Source organism: Myotis yumanensis, unplaced genomic scaffold, assembly GCF_028538775.1.
Source record: "Myotis yumanensis isolate MYYU_CA2020_CCGP unplaced genomic scaffold, mMyoYum1.0.hap1 SCAF_11, whole genome shotgun sequence".
Lineage (NCBI taxonomy): Eukaryota > Metazoa > Chordata > Mammalia > Chiroptera > Vespertilionidae > Myotis > Myotis yumanensis.
The window spans coordinates 55,012,845-55,033,426 of NW_027223762.1; the positions used below are offsets into that span (position 1 = coordinate 55,012,845).

At 45.0% G+C, this 20,582-nt stretch overlaps 1 protein-coding gene across 1 annotated transcript; it reads left to right on the forward strand.

Annotated features, from left to right (window-relative positions):
- The first annotated feature begins 298 nt into the window (after positions 1–298).
- Positions 299–9,306, forward strand: IL1A (interleukin 1 alpha). Its single transcript, XM_070428513.1, has 7 exons — positions 299–337; positions 924–978; positions 1,926–1,974; positions 2,787–3,009; positions 4,527–4,700; positions 6,460–6,578; positions 9,092–9,306. Exons 2-7 carry the CDS (start codon positions 932–934, stop codon positions 9,287–9,289), a joined length of 810 nt encoding a protein of 269 aa, XP_070284614.1. The 5' UTR covers positions 299–337; positions 924–931; the 3' UTR covers positions 9,290–9,306.
- The last annotated feature ends 11,276 nt before the right edge of the window (positions 9,307–20,582 follow it).

Below are 20,582 nucleotides of genomic sequence, written 5' to 3' on the forward strand. Positions count from 1 at the left end.
ATTGATTTTTAGAAACTCCTTAAGTATCCTATGTTTTCTTCCTTTTTTTTTTTTTTTCTAAGACTATGTGTTTATACTTGTTTAGAGCAGAGCAATAAATACACAAAGCAAGTCATAAACTCTGGCAATCCCTGCAAACAGCATGATCAAGTTTATAGTCTGCCAATGTGAGGGTGAACGAACATAAAAGCATACAAGGCAAAATTCTTCTTTGTGAATTCCCTGTGACGTACCCATGGCCACGCCTACTCCACAGAAGACAAAGGCAAAGGCACGGGACTCAGACTAAGTCTCCAGCCACAGAGGGAGTCACTGCACTGGTGCCTGAGTAGCTAAGGTATTGTCCTCATCACATCTTTGGCTTTTAAAATATTTTTTTCTTTGTATCCTTGACTGTCATCTCTCAAACTGCCTTCTGTGATGCTGAAGCCTTTTCCTTCCTTTCTTGTCCTTTCCTGATTTGAAGTGTGAGTTAGAATCACAGTCAGATTTTAGAAAATGATTCTCCCGGTGGAGAACTGAAAGACAGAGGAACTGGTTTCACTTAAGGGCCAGCCTTCCCTCTAGGGAACTCTGCTCCCACAAACTCTGTCTCTCTCTTGCATCTGTGTAAGATAAATGCCTCATTCTTGTGGTGTATGTGTGTTTTTAACTTATCCAAAGTTCGCTGAATGCCTCTGTACCTGCATTGAGTTGGGCACATAAGGAATACTAAGATTCTAAAAGAAATTTATAATCTAGTAGAGGAGGCAGATGCAATGCAAATCATTTAAGGGAGTCAAAAGAAGAATGGGGGAGATGCTGAGTGTGGGCTTAGTCATGCCTTACGTTTCTCAAGAAGCACACAGCGGAGGTGGTTGCCTGTGAAGGCATCTGGCTCAGGAACGGGCTAGGCTGACAGCCCCTGGTGTTCTCTGTTTCAGAAGTCAAGATGGCTCAGGTCCCTGACCTCTTTGAAGACCTGAAGAGCTGCTACAGGTAGGAAATAGATTCTCTTGTGATTCGATGAGGGGATCAAGGGGTTACAGTGACTAGCATGGGGCCGGACTGGCAGACACTGAAGAGATGTGTCCTAGCTCCAAAGTCACGGCAGCTTCAGCAAAGACCCAGGGCAACTAAGCAGGCAGCATGTTAAGCTGAGATGACATTGACAGGGAGACAGCTATGATAGAAAAATTATTTTTAAGGCCTGCTGAGTCCTAGTGAATTTCAACATCTACTCAGACACAGTCTCAGCTGGGGTCACATGTCTGACAGTGATAGGCTTTAATTGACTGTCAGAGAGGGAAACCATTCTCAGAAAAGTTCTTGATCTCAATCTGGAAGGGGAAATGGCTCCACAGCAGTCTGAGCACATGAGTGCTTACACACAGTCCAACCTCATCCAGACATAGGAGAAACATAAATGAGTAAAAAGGTAAAATTATAGAGCCTTAAGCTAGCACGGTGCTCCCATTACCTGTTAATATGCACTAACACACACTAGGCCATCCAGATGTTGTTTGGATGTGTTGCCAAGTATAAATGACTAGATCCATTTTAGTGAATACATTAAAGCAAGGTGTAACACCTGCTAAAATTAAAGTGAGGCACTTCCAAAGTATTTCTTTTCTCTTGAGGAGCTTAACATTTTTCTCTAAAATTTAATTACAACTCTTCAATTTGTTCGTCAAGCTCTGTTTTTGTTGATAAATCCCAGGTAAAGTTCAAAGCCTGCCCTGATAATTACTACAGTAATTGCAAATTAGTGAGGGACGAATCACTGTATGGATGTCTGTTATAGAAGTCTTTCATTTTCTAAGATGACAGTAGTGGCTGTGTGTGTGTGTGTGCGTTACCCAAAGATAATGTAGTCATTAAAATATGTTGTCCAGTGACTGTAATGATATAACAAACAATTACATTCTTATCATCTTGTTTGACAGTGAAAATGAAGAATACAGTTCCGAAATTGACCAACTCTCTCTGAATCAGGTAAGCCAATGACTGATTCTTACGGGATTGCTATTCTGACACTAGTGTTTTCTCCACCAGAAGAGAACCACAATGGCTCGAATCCTAGATGCTTCTGTTGTACCCTCACAAGAGGTCCAGAGACATGTATCTGCCTCTGTGCACTGAGAGTTGATGGCCTTCTTCATGTCACTAGAATTTACCAGAACAGAGCAGAATTATATCTAGAACCCCCAAAACTGGAGACTCTTGGCAAGGTTTCATCAGAATGTTATGCCATCCTGAGACAGCCCCTTTGGGATCTGTCTCCTAAAGAGATATGTTGGGGTCATCTCTCTGACTCCAGCTCCAGAAATTAGCGAGAGCCCTGCAACGTAACAGCCCATGAAGCTGACTGAGGTGGAGAAAGCAGGCCACACACCACTTGTGTGATTTTGCTAGGAGACCGACTCTGTGTACGGACTCTAAAAGCTGTTCTCAGAGGACTATTTCTAGACTCTTTGCGCCCTACCAGTAAAAGTCTAACTTCCTGAGAGAGACCTAAATGGAGGGCCACCACTCACAAAGGTCTCATTTGTAAACCTGTTTCATTATATCTCATTTTTTTTAGTTGGCCGATGGATGACAATAACCGGCCAAGAGGTCACGTCCTTTTAGGGAAATCCTGTGAGGAAGGGAGGTGGGAGGGAGAGGGGAAGACTGATGAAACATGGGTTAGCCAAGGCCAAAATGCAGCTCCTTCTCACTGAGTCTATGGAATAAAACTCCTGCTGAAAGGACTCTCATTCTATGGCCGTGGGCAGCCTCTCATGTTCTACTTCCCTTTCTCACAGAAATCCTTCTATGATGCAAGCTACGACCCACTTCCCAAGAACTGCATGGGCCAATTCCTATCTCTGAGTACCTCTGAGACCTCTAAGACATCCCAGCTTACCTACAAGGAGAGTGTGGTGGTGGTGGCGGCCAATGGGAAGATTCTGAAGAAGAGACGGTTGAGTTTCAATCAGTTCATTACCGATGATGACCTAGAAACCATTGCCAATGATCCAGAAGAAGGTAGGGAGTCAAGTTCAATAATATCCTTGTTTTCCATTTTTAAGCAAATGTAGGGACAATAGAGTATGGAGGCAAATAAAACCTAAAGTCAGAGTAACAAGAAGGCAACCAGGCACTAGTCTGGAAACTATAAGGAAGGAAGTTTAAATGATATCCTTGTCCAGCGGGCAGGAAGCAGCAGTGGCCTGTGTCTAAAATATTTGCTCACATGCTCATTTCATGGCCATATTGTAAAGGTCATGTGACTTTCAGGCCTTTGGCAGAAAGCATTTATACACTGTTAGTGGGTATCAGCTTACAAGGTGCGTTCCTCCACATGCTAACTATGCCTCCTTGGCCAAATAACTTAACCCCTCTGTGCTCCAGTTTCCTCTACTGTAAATGGAGATCATCAGAGCCCCTACTCATTGTGAGGATTAAATGCATCAATACTTGCAAGCTTCTTGACTAGAAGAATGCCTGGCACGTAGAAAATACCCAGTAAATATCAGCTATTGCTGTTGTTATTCTTACTATTACTACTGCTGCTACTGCCTTTATTAATGCTACCAACAATACCACTTTATTAATGGCTGCATTATCTCTACACTTCGCAATAACTCTACACTCTCATTTTACAGATGAGGAAGCTAGGCTCAGTGAGATAGTCACCTGACCAAAGTCACACAATGTGTAAATGGGAAAGCCTTAACCAAATTCAGTTCTAACCATAAAAACCATGATTTCTCTCCCATGCCTCTATTCTACAAACCTCTATGCAAACAAAAACCAAATATGTTTAAGGTAACAGCTAAACACTAATACATATTCACCTAGAAAATTAAGAAGTAGAAGAAAGTGTAAGAAAGAAATAAAAATTACTCATACTACCACTAAGAGTTTACCACTGCCACTATTACGATAAGTCGTTTCTCTATACTTACATACACATGACCATGTTAGGATCACACTGTACACAATTTTATATCTAGGTGTTTTTTTCATGTAGCAATATATCAAGGACATTTTAGAGTGCAATGTTTCACCAATATAAATAACGCAACAACAAACATCCATATCAATAAACCATCATTTCTATTACCATTTACACCCTTAGAAGAGACTCCAAGAAGTAGAAATTATGCAGAGCCATGAAAATTTGTGAAGCTACTGATTTACATCACAGCTCAGAGGGGGACAGACATTTAGACCTGCTCCCTCAGTAACATACAAAATTCTTAACGCATTTATTTCTTTACGCAGAGTGCATTCGGTTGAAAATATAGATGGGGATGCTAGAATTTTCCTGGTTACTTAGAAATCTCCACACAACCAAAAATGAGGACATTGCACCAATAATCTCTTTTAAAAAAAAAATATTGAGGCATCAAAGTTTAAAAAGAAATTATCCTAGAGTCCACTCTGCTACTGCTGGGTGATTCTACTTCTCTGATTCCTCATTTCTGTGCTTGGATTAGAGGAGACATGTCGTGTGTTTGCACCCAGACACTAATCTCAGCTTGTGCTAATGATTGTAGAAATCCTCCAGCCCACGTCAGTACCTTACAGCTTCCAGGGCAACGTGAAGTACCCCTTCATGAGGGTCATCAAAAGGCATTTCATCCTGAATGACAACCTCCATCAAAGTATCATTCGAGACACATCGGGTCGCTTCCTCATGGCCGCCGCGTTAAATAATATGGACCAAGCAGGTAAACAGACAACTCGGGCATCCTCCCTCCTCTTATTTCTGTATTTCTTTCAAGCTTTCTACTTTCAAAGAATACACCTCTCCAGACTCCTGGCTTTGCACAATTTTTCTAGAACAGAAGGATGCATATCACCCCAGTTAAAACCCCCGGCAAAGACAAATCCTCAACCAAACCTGGGAGCCTCCCAAGCAGGTGTGCTGTCCTTGAGAGCACTAAGGGCAGTGTGCAGCTTTCTGATGGAGTCTCTCCTTTGGTTCTCTCAGTCTTATCCTCCTTTTAAAGATGATGCAACTGAGTCTCAACAATGTTAAATGACTCACCCCAATTTATCCAGAACCAATGAGGAGCCATCACGCCTCATTAGAAAGCCTGCCAAGCAAACTTACAAATAACACCAAATTAGAAAGAGCCACTATCTCAATTATATAACCTAATTGGAGGCAAAACATCCAATAAGATGCAAATATGTTCTGAAGGATGAAACTTAGTGTCTAAGAAGTTTCATCACACCATTTCCATGGTGTACATGGTTAGCTTCAGGATGTCATCATATACAAAATTATTTCCCAAGATCCACAGAAGATCCTCTGCAGTAACCAGCAGGGCTCTCTCTGATTGGACTTCAGCTAGCATGCTTCCCACTCTATGACAGTTACAAATCATTTGTGTTCTATTTTCACCAATTTCCCTATTAGAGGCCTGGTGAACAAAAATTTGTGCACTGGTGGAGGGGGGAAGGGATGTCCCTCAGCCCCACTTGTGCCCTCTCACAGTCTGGGAACCCTCAGGAGATAACCACCTGCTGGCTTAGGCCCGCTCCCCGGGTGGCAGATGGCAGGCCAATCCCTAGGTGCCTGCCCACCTCCCCGGGTCACGCACAGGGCAGGGCCGATCGGGATGCCTGGGCGGGCCGGAGGATCACTGCTGCCCTGCCCGGCCGTCCCGGGTCGGGTCGCACACGGGATGCCCGCCACCCAGGGTGGCAGATAGCAGGCCCAGATGGCAGCAGGGCAGGCGGGATGGAGCTGTCTCGCCCTGCCTGCAGTATGCAAATTAGCCGCCATCTTTGTTGGCAGTTAATTTGTATATTGCGCTGATTAGCCAATGGGAGGTGTAGCGAAGGTATGGTCAATTACCATGTTTCTCTATTATTAGATAAGATATACATATATATATATATATATATATAGAGAGAGAGAGAGAGAGAGAGAGAGAGAGTTGGGTTTGCTCTAAGTAATTCTGTTGCAAATATCTTTGTTTATGTACATTTTTTCCTATGAGGTTATTTCTTTAGAAGAGCATATTCCAAAAGTGGGACTCCTAGGTTCCTAGGCATATATAATTTTACAACTCTTATTAGGCTTTGTTCTTAAGAAAAATTTAACTGCTTGTCACTAACACTAGCAACATGGGTATCAGCCTCCCTAAACCCCTCCATCTTAGTTCATTATGAACTCATGACCTCACATTACAGTGTTTTATCCCACTAATGTAATTACAAGAGATTTAATAAATACTCAGCCCCCAAGCATTCATTAGACTTAGAAGGTTCTAAGAATATTAACCAAGTATCAATCTGCCTAGTAAATATGGCAGACATTGTAAAGGACACAACAGTGTGCCAGATTCCATTTCTGGCACTTACACCATAGTCAGGGACCTAATACACACACACAGGCACATACAGAGTATCTACATAAACACTTGATTCTATGCAAATATCATAGGTTTACTTTCTTTTTGGTTTTTCTCTCCACAGTGAGATTTGACATGGGTGCTTATAAATCAGATGACCTTAAACATCCTGTGACTCTGAGAATCTCAGACACGCGACTGTTTCTGAGTGCGCAAAATGAAGGCGAATCTGTATTGCTAAAGGTCAGTTGTCCTCTGTCTCTACTTACCTTCTCATACATTTGTCAATGACTCCAAAAGGCAGACACTCCTAGCAGGGTGCACAGTCCTCTTCTCTTCCTACCACAGTCCCCACCTGCTCATCTGACCCCATCCTGCTTCTCACCCATCCCCAGAGGCAATTCTAGGCAGAATATGTGGGAGAGTAAAATGAAGGTGCAAGAGTGTATAAGAGATAAATTGCCTTCTTCCTTCTTTTTTCTTTCTCTGCCTGATCCTGTTCACCTCCCATCACAGGACATCCATTTATTCAAGCCACCTTTGATCCTTACTGACATCTACCATCTGGCTTATATTATTTAGACATTAGGATGATGGGCCTGCCTCCAAGAAACTCAAACAAGTCAACTGAGATCAGAGAGGATTAATCATGTGCCAGCAGGCACAAGGCAGAAAGCTGGAGCCATCACTCAAACCCTGGCCTTCTGACTCTGGTGCCTCTCTCTCTTCATTGGTGCCCACATTACCCATCATCCCATCCACTACCATCTTCCCCCACAAAGACACAGATGCCTACTTTAGTCTTTAGAGTTTTCTCCACTGATAAGTAGGTGACTCTTATTCAGTAAATGTATAATCCAACCCCCACCCCCACCCCCACTAGGATTTATGTGGTGCATGTGTTTCTCTACCTGGATCAAGTTAAAGGAAAGTGGTGTCAGTAGCTTCATTCATGAAGTCATTCAGTAAGCATTATTTGCTGACAGCCTTCTGTCTGTCAAGCATAGTGCCAATAGCGGTGTAGACAGTGGTACACCAAAGTCCCTAACATTGTAGAACTTAGTCTCCTGGGGGACACAGTCAATAAACAAACCAAGCAACCAGTACAACATGCAAGATGCTGTAAAGCAAATGGACAAGGTACCGAGATAAAGAAAAGTGGGAGTTCTCTTTAGATAGAGAGGCAAGAATGGAGCTCCCTGTAAGATGAGAGCTGTTGATGGGAGGGGGGGAGCATGCCATCATATAAGGTGGGGGGAAGGGGAGAAGGGCATTGTAAACAGAGGGGTCTGACTGATCCCAGGCCCTAGATCTTTAAGAGCTTAAAGGCTAGCTTCAAAGATCAGGACACTCTAGGAGCTGGGCACCAAGAGGAGGAGAGAAGAAAGGCAGAGGCTGGTATTGGTGGAGCCTTGCATTTGGATTTCATCTGAGGAACAATAAAAAGCCATTAAAGGGAATTCATTTATATTTTCTAAAATGGAGAAGAGATCAGAAGGAAGGCAACAGAAGAAGCAGACAGCCCAAATAGGAGGCAATAACAATAGTCATGGGGTGGGAAGTGCTGAGACAGGTGGAAAGCAGTAGACAGAATCTCATTACATTTTGAAGACAGAATCAAAAAGAGCAAGAGGAGAAACTCCACTTATTGAGATGAGAAAAATTAGGAAAGGAATAGGTTTGGGAAATAAAATCTTTATTGACATTAAAAAACCCAAGGAAACCTCAAAAAGAATATTTAGTTCCTTTAGATCAGCGGTTCTCAACCTGTGGGTCGCGACCACTCTGGGGGTCGAACGACCCTTTCACAGGGGTCGCCTAAGACCATCGGAAAACACATATATAATTACATATTGGTTTTGTGATTAATCACTATGCTTTAATTATGTTCAATTTGTAACAATGAAAATATATCCTGCATATCAGATATTTACATTACGATTCATAACAGTAGCAAAATTACAGTTATGAAGTAGCAATGAAAATAATTTTATGGTTGGGGGTCACCATAACATGAGGAGCTGTATTAAAGGGTCGCAGCATTAGGAAGGTTGAGAATCATTGCTTTAGATTTAAAAAGAGTAGAGAAGTATCTCAAGTTAGAATTTGAATTTTACTTTTTCATGAAAGTATTGTTAAATTCTATTCATAACCACAAGAAAGATACAGTTTAAAGAGATCACAATCATCGACAATTTTATAGAAAGGATTCCGCTGCTAATATACCTGTGTAGTGGTGTGTGTGTGGTGTGTGTGTGTGTGTGTGTGTTGATATTTTTTCAACCTTCAATTGTTTATTCAGATACAGACATAAACATTTCTACATTATACATTGTTTTCCTAAAAGTGTGATTTACACGCTTAGAGGTCAAAATTTTTAGAGGTCTTAGAATTGCTAGTGCTTAGATTTGATGCAAAATGTCTTATGCTTGTGTTGGAGGCAGGACAAGCATGACGTTTGACCCCACCTGCCAGGATACAGGGAGGCACTGGTGTCATTGGCAATCTTCATGACTAATTTGGATTTCTCTCCAGTTAACTAAGGAGATCAACTATTATGAATAGATGAGGCCATACATCTAATAGGCATGTAATAAATGCTTGCTGAATGAACAAATGCATGAAGAACCTACATAATATTAGAGTCAGAATCCTAAAGTGCCATGTTTCTCACTAAGGCTACATGCCAAAGGGATTGAACTTTGATTCTTGTTCTAGCATCTTATTCTCTAACAACTCTGTCCTCCTTATCCTAGGAGTTGCCTGAGACACCCAAAGTCATCACAGATGAGACCAACCTCCTCTTCTTCTGGGAACCTCAGGGAAGTAAGGACTACTTCGAGTCAGTTGCCCATCCAAAGCTGTTTATTGCCACAAAGCAAGAATACCAGGTGCACATGGCAAGTGGGCATCCCTCTATCATTGACTTGCAGATACTGGAAAACTACCCTTAACTCTGAAGTCTACTTACTTGTGAAATGCTGACAGCCCATATGTACCATGTACATGAAGAAGTCAAATCCTTTACTCTTAGTCACTTGCTGAGCATGTGCTAAGCCTTCGTAATTCTAAATGAATGTTTACTCTCTTTGCAAGAGAGGGAATAAGGTCTAGTGAACCAACACTAATATATGATATTGCTTGTTATTTAAGGTACACTCTATACTATGCAAAGTACCAATCATTTTAACTATTATTATTCATCACAATCTTGGGATGAATAATAATAATTATTATTATTAGACATGTACATACAGGTTAACTAAGGCACAAGAAAACTAAGAAAGGCCCACAATGGCAGTTGGAATGAGAAGCCGTAGACCCAGGATTTCATTCCATCTGCTTGCCTCCTGCTATTAAGTTGCTGATGGATACTTAATCAAATACCAAAAGTTTCTGGGACTTCATTTTGATCATCTTCAAAATGGAGGGAATGTCCTTTCTGCCTCAACAGTATTTTATGACAATCAATGAGATCATTTCAGTAAAATGCTTCTTGAAGCTGAGCCTTAAGAATAAAGCAAAGCATGGAATGTTAAGTTATTATTTATATACTAGAGGCCTGGTGCACGAAATTCGTGCCTTAGCCCGGCCTGTGCCCTCTCTCAATCCGGGACCCCTCCCTCCTTACCGCCCACCTGCTTGCTGCTTCCTACTGCTCCGCTTGCTGCTCCTTAGTGCTGCCGTGAAGGCTCCCGCCACCGCTGCTGCACTCACCAGCTGCCCTGGCCCCTGCTGTGGGTCTGAGCTCCTCTGCTACAGCAAAGGTTTGGGTTCCATTCTGCCAGGGCACCTACTTAGGTTTCGGGTTTGATCCCCAGTTGGGGCTGACTGTTGCTCAGGAAGTGACTGAGGACCGTGTGCTCTAGTCATTCGGTGGGGAGCTGGGGTTCCATTGCCAACCTGGCCGACTCTGATCCCCACTGTCCCCGCTCCTACATCAAGGACGACTTCAACTATGGCAGCTGCATGGCCTCCGCCAGCGTACACATCCGCATGGGTAGGTCACCCTCTCCTTGGCTCGCCAGGCATGGCTGCTGCGCAGTCGCCCCAGAGGCAGATTTCCAGGTTCCCAGGGAGAGCACCCTCCGCGCCAGACCCCAGGGAGAGCAGGGTCGGAGGGAAAGCACTTCACCTGGAGGGGAGCACCCGTCCTGTGCAGGGCTCGCAGGGTTTGTGTCTCTGATCCGGCCCCCAGCAGCCCCAGCACCAAGGTAGTGGGCCTTTGGGTTGCTGGGTGCTGGGCCTGCTGGTTTATGTCTCCGATCAAGCCCCCAGCAGCCCCAAAACCGCCTCAGCCGGGCTTGGGGCTGCTGGGTGCTGGGCTCCCCTGCATTTTTGTGTAGCTAATCCGGCCCCCAGCAGCCCCAGCAACCCCAGCACTGCCTAAATAACTTAAAGGAAACTTTATTTAGTCTTCTTTTAAAAGCAATCTAGTTTAAAAATGAGTTGCAGTTAAGAGAGAACAAAGAGCCCTAGCTGGTTTGGCTCAGTGGATAGAGTGTTGGCCTGTGGACTGAAGGGTCCCAGGTTCAATTCTGGCCAAGGGCACATGCCTGGGTTGCGGGCTCAATCCCCAGTAGGACACCTGCTGGAGGCAGCCAATCAATGATTCTCATCATTGATGTTTCTCTCTCTCCCCTTCTCCCTTTTTCTCTGAAATCAATAAAGAAATATTTTTTTAAAAAAAAAAGAAAAACGAGAGAGAGAACAAAGAACATGGTAGCTAAGAGTGAAATAGGCAGACAGAGGAGAGGCTGGGCACTGGTCAGGGGCTTACATGCCAACTGCTCTCCACCTGGGAAAAGATGTAAAATCGGTTTCTTTAGTTTTCTGCTCAATGGTCTTCTCCAGCGAGTGGAGTGGCATCTGCTCGCTTCTCCCTGGGGCCTGGCTTGGTGGTTGCCTTGGGGTCTGGCTGCACTCCAGCGGGCTTTGCATGGGCGTGCCTGCTCTGCCTGGCCCTGTCCACACGTTGTTTCCTCCGAGTCTTCCTTGGGCGCAGCCCCAGTCCATGACCTCCTCCTGTGTCTCTCACTGCTTCCACAGGGCCGAGAAAGAGGCCCACACGGAGTTCAGGTCTGCAAGAAGCTGGTCCTCTGCTTTCAGAACCTTTGAGACCTCTGCTTGCAATTGTTCCCTTCCATGACCTTCCTTCCCTACCTCTGGCATCTTCCTGGAGCACGGCATGCCTGCCCTCCAGCAGCAGGTTGTCTTTGTGTGGCTTTCAGGGCAGCCTTCAGGGCCTGGTGGCCCCACTGCGGCCCTTCTGCATTGGGCGCTGGGCCTGAGGCCCGCCTGGGAAGGCAGGTGGCCCCCCAGCAAGTCCCGCTGCACCAGGCACACATGTGTCCGCCCCCGCCCATGCCCTCCAGGCATGTGTGGCTCCACACTGTGCTCAGGGCCTGGGCAGGGCTCCAGGAGCAGGGTGTGGAGGTGTCGGGACTCCTCCCCAGGGCGACCCTTACCAGGGAGTCCCTGCCACTCCATTCACCCCCTCGGCCAGTGGGGAGCGCCCTCGGTGGGTCCACTACTCTGGGCACCGGGGAGGAGGAGGCCGAGGAGGGCGAGGCCCTGAAGCAGGAAGAGGCCCCCGAAGGCAGGCGAGGAGCCCAGGATTCATGGCGCCCCGCCGCCATCCCATGTCCCACTGGGGCCAGGCCCGGATCCCCTGCTGGGGCGGGCGGCGGCTCGGGAACGTGCTGCTGCCCACCCTACCCCACACACAACAGGCCCGGATCCCAGGCTGGGGCAGGCTGGCGGCTCAGGATTGCGTTGCCGCCAGCCCCAGGAGGGGCAGCGCAGCGGGATCTGCCTGCAGTATGCAAATTAGCCGCCATCTTTGTTGGCGGTTAATTTGCATATCATGCTGATTAGCCTATGGGAGGCATAGGGAAGGTACGGTCAATTACCATGTTTGTCTATTATTAGATAGGATACATAAATATTTATAAATGTTATTTAAGATAATTATAACATATAATTATATTTATGCCAATTCTTTTTTATTTGTGAGGGTGACCAGGTATCCTCAACAACAGACAGTGTTCTCCAGGCTGAGTGAGTTTGATGTAGTTACACTAACACACTTTGGTCCAAGTTGTGCTCTTTCCATTGCCATGAGGCTCTGTATTCTGGGATCCTTGCAATTATGATAATAAATTTGTGTTTTAATTATTTTCTTTGTTTGAGCTGATAATTGGCCAAAATCTTTCACTCCTCTACCTTTAAACTTGCTTTGTCATTCATGTGCCATTATATTTCACCTGCTATCAATTCCTGATAGCTAAAATGGAATGAACTTAACTTTGGCAACCATGGGACAACTGTTATCTAAGCTTTCTGGAACATAAGTAATGTTACTTCTAGGTTCTAAAGTTGGGCTAAAACCACAGTGTCACATTACTATCAACAACAAGGACTGATACATTATCAATCACAATTGAATAAAAATTACAAAAAAGTACATCTGACATATAATTATTGTCTTACTCATTATTTTACTGCACTAGAGGCCCGGTGCATAAAATTCATGCACTGGATCGGGGGGAGAATGCCCCTCAGCCCAGCCTGCACCCTCTTGCAATCCAGGACCCTTTGGGGAATGTCCAACTGCTCTGTAGTGCTACTGCGGAGTTGGGAGGGGCTCCGGCCGCAGCTGCACTTGCCAGATGTGAGCGCGGCTTCTGACTAAGCAGCACTCACCCTGTGGGAGCACACTGACCACCAGAGGGGCAGCTCCTGCCTTGAGTGTCTGTCCCCTGGTGGTCAGTGTGCATCATAGCAACTGGTTGACCAGTTGTTCCAGTCTTTCTGGTTGTTCTGTCATAATGGTCATTTAGGCTTTTATATATATAGACTAGAGGCCTTGTGCACAAAAATTTGGGCCCCTGTGCCCTCTCGCAGTTGGGGACCCCTCGGGAGATAACAACCTACTGGCTTAGGCCTGCTCCCAGGTGGCAGAGGGCACGCCCAATCCCTAGGTGCAGCCCCTGGTCAGGCTCAGAGCAGGGCTGACTGGGGAGTTGGGGCGCCACCCCGTCATGCACAGAGCAGGGCGGATCGGGAGGTTGCGATGCCACCCTCAGTCACGCTCAAGGTAGGGCCGATTGGGGGATTGGGGCACCGCCCCCTGTCACACTCAAGGCAGGGTCGATGGGGAGGTTGCAGCACCACCCCCTGTCACGCACAGACCAGGGCCGATCAGGGGGTTGGGGTGCTGCCCCCTGTCACTCACAGAGCAGGGCCCATCAGGGGGTTGGGGCGCTGCCCCCTGTCACGCACAGAGCAGGGCCGATCAGGGGGTTGGGGCGCTGCCCCTTGTCACACACTGAACCGCAGGGCAATCAGGGGGTTTGGGTGCTGCCCCTGTCACGCTGATCCCGGTGCCAGGAGGCATAATACCCTTTTACTATATAGGATAGAAGCCTGGTGCACGGGTGGGGGCCGGCTGGTTTGCCCTGAAGGGTGTCCTGGATCAGGGTGGGGGTCCCCACTGGGGTGCCTGGCCAGTCTGGGTGAGGGGCTGAGGACTGTTTTCTGGAAGCGGGTGACTGAAGCTCCCAACCACTCCTTTTTCTCTTTTTTTCTTTTTTATTCTGGGCCAGCTTTAGCTCTGAGGCCTCGCTGCTGAAAACATCGATACAATGTTGCAGTAAGGCTGGCTGAAGACAGGCTGACTGAAAGCCGTTTTCTGGGGTTTTGTTTAGCTTCTATATTTGCAACATAGTACATAGTTGCTTAGAGTTGCAGCTGAGAGGCCGGCAAGTGAGGCGGGGAAAGTTGGAGTCCACAGTCACTGGAGCAAGCAAGCCTCCCTGCTCGCTTCAGTGCATGGCTGCCAGCCGCCATCTTGGCTGACAGTTAATTTGCATAAGGATATGCTGATTAGCCAATGGGAAGGGTAGCGGTCGTACGCTAATTACCATGTTTCTCTTTTATTAGTGTAGACTAGAGGCCCGGTGCACAAATATTTGTGCACTCAGGGGGGGGTGTCCCCCAGCCCAGCCTGTGCCCTCTCGCAGTCTGGGACCCCTCGGGAGATAACGACCTGCTGACTTAGGCCTGCTCCCGGGTGGCAGAGGGCACACCCAATCCCTAGGTGCAGCCCCTGGTCAGGCTCAGAGCAGGGCCAATGGAGGAGTTGGGGCGCCGCCCCCTCATGCACAGAGCAGGGCGGATCAGGAGGTTGCGATGCCACCCTCAGTCACGCTCAGGGTAGGGCTGATTGGGGGGTTGGGGCACCGCCCCCTGTCACACTCAAGGCAGGGTCGATGGGGAGGATGCGGCACCACCCCCTGTCATGCACAGAGCAGGGCCGATCAGGGGGTTGGGGCGCTGCCCCCTGTCACTCACAGAGCAGGGCCGATCAGGGGGGTGGGGCGCTGCCCCGTGTCACTCACAGAGCAGGGTCCATCAGGGGGGTTGGGGGTCTGTAACCTGTCACACACAGAGCAGGGTCGATCAGGGGGTTGGGAAGCTCCCCCTGTCATGCACAGAGCAGGGCCCGTGGGGGGGAGGGGGGTTGGGGCGCCGCACCCTATCACACACAGAGCAGGGCAGATCAGGGGGTTGAGGAGCTCCCCCCTGTCACTCACAGAGTAGGGCCGATAAGGGAGCTGGGGCACCGCCCCCTGTCACACACAGAGCAGGGCGGATCAGGGGATTGGGGTGCTGCATCCTGTCACACTCAGGGCAGGGCCGATGGAGAGGTTATGGCTCTACCCTGTCACACACAGAGCAGGGCCGATCAGGGGGTTGGTGCGCCACACCCTGTCAAACACAGAGCCGCAGGGCAATCAGGGGATTGGGGAGCTCCCCCCTATCAGGCACAGAGCAGGGCTGATCAGGGGATTGGGGCGCCTTCCCCTGTCATGAACAGAGCAGGGCGGATAGGGAGGTTGTGGCCCCGCCCCTGTCACACACAGAGCCGCAGGGCGATCAGGGGGTTGGGGAGCTCTCCCCTTTCACACACAGAGCCACAGGGCAATCAGGGGATTGGGGAGCTCCCCCCTATCAGGCACAGAGCAGGGCTGATCAGGGGGTTTGGGCGCTACCCCCTGTCACGCTGATCCTGGTGCCGGGAGCCTCGCTGCTCCGCTGATCCCGGTGCCAGGAGGCATATTACCCTTTTACTATATAGGATAGAGGCCTGGTGCATGGGTAGGGGCTGGCTGGTTTACCCTGAAGGGTGTCCTGGATCAGGGTGGGGGCCCCCACTGGGGTGCCTGGCCAGTCTGGGTGAGGGGCTGAGGACTGTTTTCTGGAAGCAGGTGACTGAAGCTCCCAACCACTCCTTTTTTTCTTTTTTTTTTTTATTCTGGGCCAGCTTTAGCTCTGAGGCCTCGCTGCTGAAAACATCGATACAATGTTGCGGTCCGGCTGGCTGAATCCCGGCTGAATGAAAGCCAGTTTCTGGGGTTTTGTTTAGCTTCTTATTTGCAACATAGTACATAGTTGCTTAGAGTTGCAGTTGAGAGGCAGGCAGCAGCAGGTGGGGAACGTTGGAGTCTGCAGTTCCTGGAGGAAGCAAGCCTCCCTGCTCGCTTCAGTGCATGGCTGCCGGCCGCCATCTTGGCTGACAGTTAATTTGCATAAGGATACGCTGATTAGCCAATGGGAAGGGTAGCGGTGGTACGCTAATTACCATGTTTCTCTTTTATTAGTGTAGATGGTCACTAGGAACAAAAGATAAAAGTTCACATAAATAACTATAGTGCTACATTACAAACCAAACCATGAGTTTATGTTTTTTTCTCTCCCCTTTATTAGCTAGCCAGTTGCATAACTGCCATTAAGAATGATATTCTCAGGTTTATCTAAAGTTCACATTACAAATTTATAACACATGTGTTCATCTATCCACACAAAGTCACACATACAGAGCCACATTAATAACTAACCAATGCATTTAGAAAGCATGGATATAAAATATATATTGAGTTGAAAAAAGTTAAAATCAATGGAACTTGGAATTAGATGTGGGAAATAATGGGGAAGGAGTAGTTCTAGATGACTCTCAGTTTCCTGTTTCTGGAAAGTAGGTGAGTGACTGTATCAATCAGTAATTTTAGTAGAAATATGGAGTTCTGCTCACTACCAGGATGCAGTATGATGAGTACGATTTTAGGCATGCAATTTGAGCTACTGGCAGTACGCCCAAGTGTACATGTGGAATGGACAGATGATAATATGTCTGGAACCCAGGAGAAATTAGAACGAGATATAGATTTGGAAGACAGAAGGTGTACAGTAGGTAAAATCTTAAAAGTGACATCAGAGAAAGAAGAAAAGAGAAGCATATGGTGAACACTGTTGCTTGTTCATGCAATTGCCATCTCCCCTCCCTAAATGATAAGAAGGTCACCATGATGGGGTTCAACAGTCTTGGCACTGAACTTGTTAGACCCTATTTATTTTATGATGGTCTTTATAAGTCAATTTTCAAGTTGATGAGAGAAAAGCCAAATCTCCACCTTTAAGTCCAAGGTATAGAAACCAAAAGCCAAAGGACATTTCCCTAGCCCTCTTCCCACTAAGTCTTCCCTGGACATTTAAAAATACCTACACTCAAACTTTTTGGAGTGATGAAAATGAGATAGTAATCATTATTGTAGTGTATATAAATATGCTTGTGTATCTATATCTATTCCTTGATTGTATGCTGATTTTATGACTAAAATCACTTGTCAAATTGGCCTCTTGAGTCTTGACCAACGTTGTCAATATCTTTTATACAATTTGTAGGTTAGAATTAAATATAATATTCAAGATTTGGTCAGACCAGTAGAAACCAGAATAGGATTTTGTGCTTCCTATTTAGACACCATGGTTTTGTTTAGGAAGCAACATTATCTTTTTGAAAGTCTTAAATTTAAGTATTTAATCCATTTGAGGTGATTTTTATGTGTGGTGACATATAACATTTGTAGGCAGTTAAGACCTCCTAGACCAATTCTCAACCTAAGTTCAAACTTTAAATGTATCTCTGTTAAACTTAATCTTGTTAATTTGATCCCAGATTTTTTTAGATTGTTCTAAATTCTGATTTTTTATAAACACTGACTTTCCTCTCCTCAGTTTTATAGCATTTGTAATTTCATGAGCATATTTTTATTTTGTTCACACTATATTGTGGAGCATAAAGAATGGATTACAAAGATTTTACAGTGCAACCCTGTCTTTATTTAAAATACCTACAATTTATATTTAAATGATTATAGAAAGATATACATCAAAATGTTAACAATCTTGCCTCCGAGTGATTGAATGATTTATAAGAGTTTTTGGTTATATATTTTTTTGAATTTTTAAATGAACGTATGATTGCATAACAAAATACCAATTTATACAAAGACTTTTATGAGTTTGACTTTTATTTAGATTTCACATATAAGTGACACCATGCAGTATTTATCTTTCTCTGTCTGGCTTATTTCACTTAGCATAATGTCCTCAAGGTCCGTCCATATTGTAGCATCAAGATTTATTTCTTTCTCATGTCTGAATAATATTCCATGTATATACATATTTTATTATATATTTTTTAATATATTTTATTGATTTTTTACAGAGAGGAAGGGAGAGGGATAGAGAGTTAGAAACATTGATGAGAGAGAAACATGGATCAGCTGCCTCCTTCACACTCCCTACCGGGCATGTGCCCGAAACCAAGGTACATGCCCTTGGCCGGAATCGAACCTGGGAACTTGAGTCAGCAGGCCGACGCTCTATCCACTGAGCCAAACCAGTTAGGGCTATTATATATATATTTTTTTTAATATATTTTATTGATTTTTTACAGAGAGGAAGGGAGAGAGATAGAGAGTTAGAAACATCGATGAGAGAGAAACATCGACCAGCTGCCTCCTGCACATCTCCCACTGGGGATATGCCCGCAACCAAGGTACATGCCCTTGACCAGAATCGAACCCAGGACCTTTCAGTCCGCAGGCCGACGCTCTATCCACCGAGCCAAACCGGTTTCGGCTATGTTTTTAATTTACTTATCCATTCATCCACTGATGAATGCTTCAGTTGTTTCCATAGCTTGACTATTGTAAATAATGCTGCAACAAACATCACCATGCAGGTATCTTCAACATCCTGTTTTCATTTCCTTTGGATATAATACCTGGAAATATAAATCCGAAGCTATATACTAGTTCTATTATTAACTTTTTAAGGAGCCTCCATACTGTTTTCTATACCAATTTACATTTCCGCTAATAGTACAGGAGGGTTCCCTTTTCTCCAAATCGTCACCAACACTTGTTTTCTCTTGTCTTTTTTCTGATGGCCATTCTAGCAGGTATGAGGTGATCTCTCATTGTAGTTTTGATTTGCATTTCCCTGATGGTTAGTGATGTTGAGTATCTTTTCATGTACCTGTTGGCCATATGAATGGCTTTTTTCAAAAAATGTCTATTCAGCTTCTCTGCCCATTTTTTAATTGGATTGTTTTCCTTTTTGTTTGTTGTTTTGGTATTGAAATGTGTGAGTTCTCTATATATTTTGGCTATCAACTCTTTATCGAATAGATAGCTTGAAAAGATTTTCTCCCATTCCATTGATTGCCTTTTTATTTTGTTAATGATTTCTTTGGCTGTGAAGAAACTTTTTCGTTTGATGTGGTCTTGCTTGTTTATATTTGCGTGTTGAAGCTGTCTTAGTGTTAAATCCAAAAAAAAAATCATTGCCAAAACCAATGTCAAGGAGCTTACCCTCTGTTTTCTTCGAGGAGTTTTATAGCTTCCAGTCTTAAATTTAAGTCTTGAATCCATTTGAGTTGATTTTCATGTACAGTGTGAGATGGGATACAGTTTCATTCTTTTGCATGGGGCTGTTCAGTATTCCCAACGCCATTGATTGAAGAGACTATCCTTTCTCCATTGTATAGTCTTGACTCCTGTGTCAAAAATTAATTAGCCATATATGCATGGGTTTACTAGCATCTGCATTTTCTGTCTTGTTGCATTGATCTATGTGTCTTTTGTACCAATACCACAGTGTTTTGATTGCAATCATTTTGGAATGTTATGTCCAGATTTCAAGACCCCCCACAGAACCACCAGGGAGCGCCGAGTCCGATGCAAAAGCATAGAGTCTTTATTCAAGCTAGCTTGGTCCCCCTGGCCGATTCCAGTTGGTTGAGTGAGGGTGGGGGGGGGGGGGGTAATGATGTAAGGGCAGGGTGCAGTTAGGGTCTGGTTACACAAAGACAGGGGGTGGCTAGCATACTCTTGGCCTTGAGTTTGTTTTCCCTTGCATTCCCATTGGCTGAGACAAGGGCAGGCTGAGTAACTGATACATTCTATGGCTTTTTCTTGGAAGAGGGCTTAGGGACACAGCTATCAGTCCTGTTCTGTCCTTTCAGGAATATAGTCTGAAATCAGGAAGTATAATGACTCTTTATCAAGGGTTCTTTGGCAATTTGGAGTCTTTTGTGATTACATACAAATTTTAGGATTGATTGTTCTATTTCCGTGAAAAATGGCATTGGAATTTTGATAGGGGTTGCATTGAATCTGTGGATTGCTTAGGGTAGTATGGACATTTTAATAATACTAATTCTTCCAATCTGTGAACACAGATTATCTTTCCATTTATTTATAGGTTTCTAAGTACAGATGTTTCACTTCCTTGGTCAAATTCATTCCGAAGTATTTTATTCTTTTTTTATGGAATTGTAAATGGAGTTGTTTTTTTAATTTCTCTTTCTGATGGTTTATAGAAATGCAACTGATTTTCGTATATTGGTTTTCTATCCTGCGAATTTACTGAAACTAATAGTATCTTGGGTTTTGTGTTTTGTTTGTTTCTGGTGCCTTTAGTTTCCTATATATATCATGTCATCTGCAAATAGAGACTATTTTACTTTCCCCTTTACTATTTGGTTTCCTTTTTCTTATGCCTAAATGCTCTGCAGGACTTCCAGTACTATGTTGAATAAAAATGATGAGAGCAGACATCTTTGACTTGTTTCTGACCTTAGAGGAAAAGCTTTTAACTTTTCATCATTGAGTAGATGTTAGCTGTGGGCTTGTCATTTTAGAGCTTATTATATTGAGGGACATTCCTTCTATTCTCGGTTTGTTGGGAGTTGTTATCGTGAATAGCTATTGAATTTTGCTTTTTCTGCATCTATTTTGGGGTTTATCCTATTCTCCTTCGGGGACTGACAGAAGGGAAGTTCAGGGAAGTGCGCCTGCGCTGCAGAGGCCTGAAGCTCTCTCATTACCACAGCAC

What these genes read in the sequence shown, in the direction of transcription:
- IL1A (XM_070428513.1), top strand. Translation starts at nt 932, where the DNA reads ATGGCTCAGGTCCCTGACCTCTTTGAAGACCTGAAGAGCTGCTACAG. An exon ending in ACCAACTCTCTCTGAATCAG is followed by an intron (nt 1,975 to 2,786) that starts GTAAGCCAATGA and finishes CCTTTCTCACAG; the next exon opens with AAATCCTTCTATGATGCAAG. An exon ending in AAATAATATGGACCAAGCAG is followed by an intron (nt 4,701 to 6,459) that starts GTAAACAGACAA and finishes TTCTCTCCACAG; the next exon opens with TGAGATTTGACATGGGTGCT.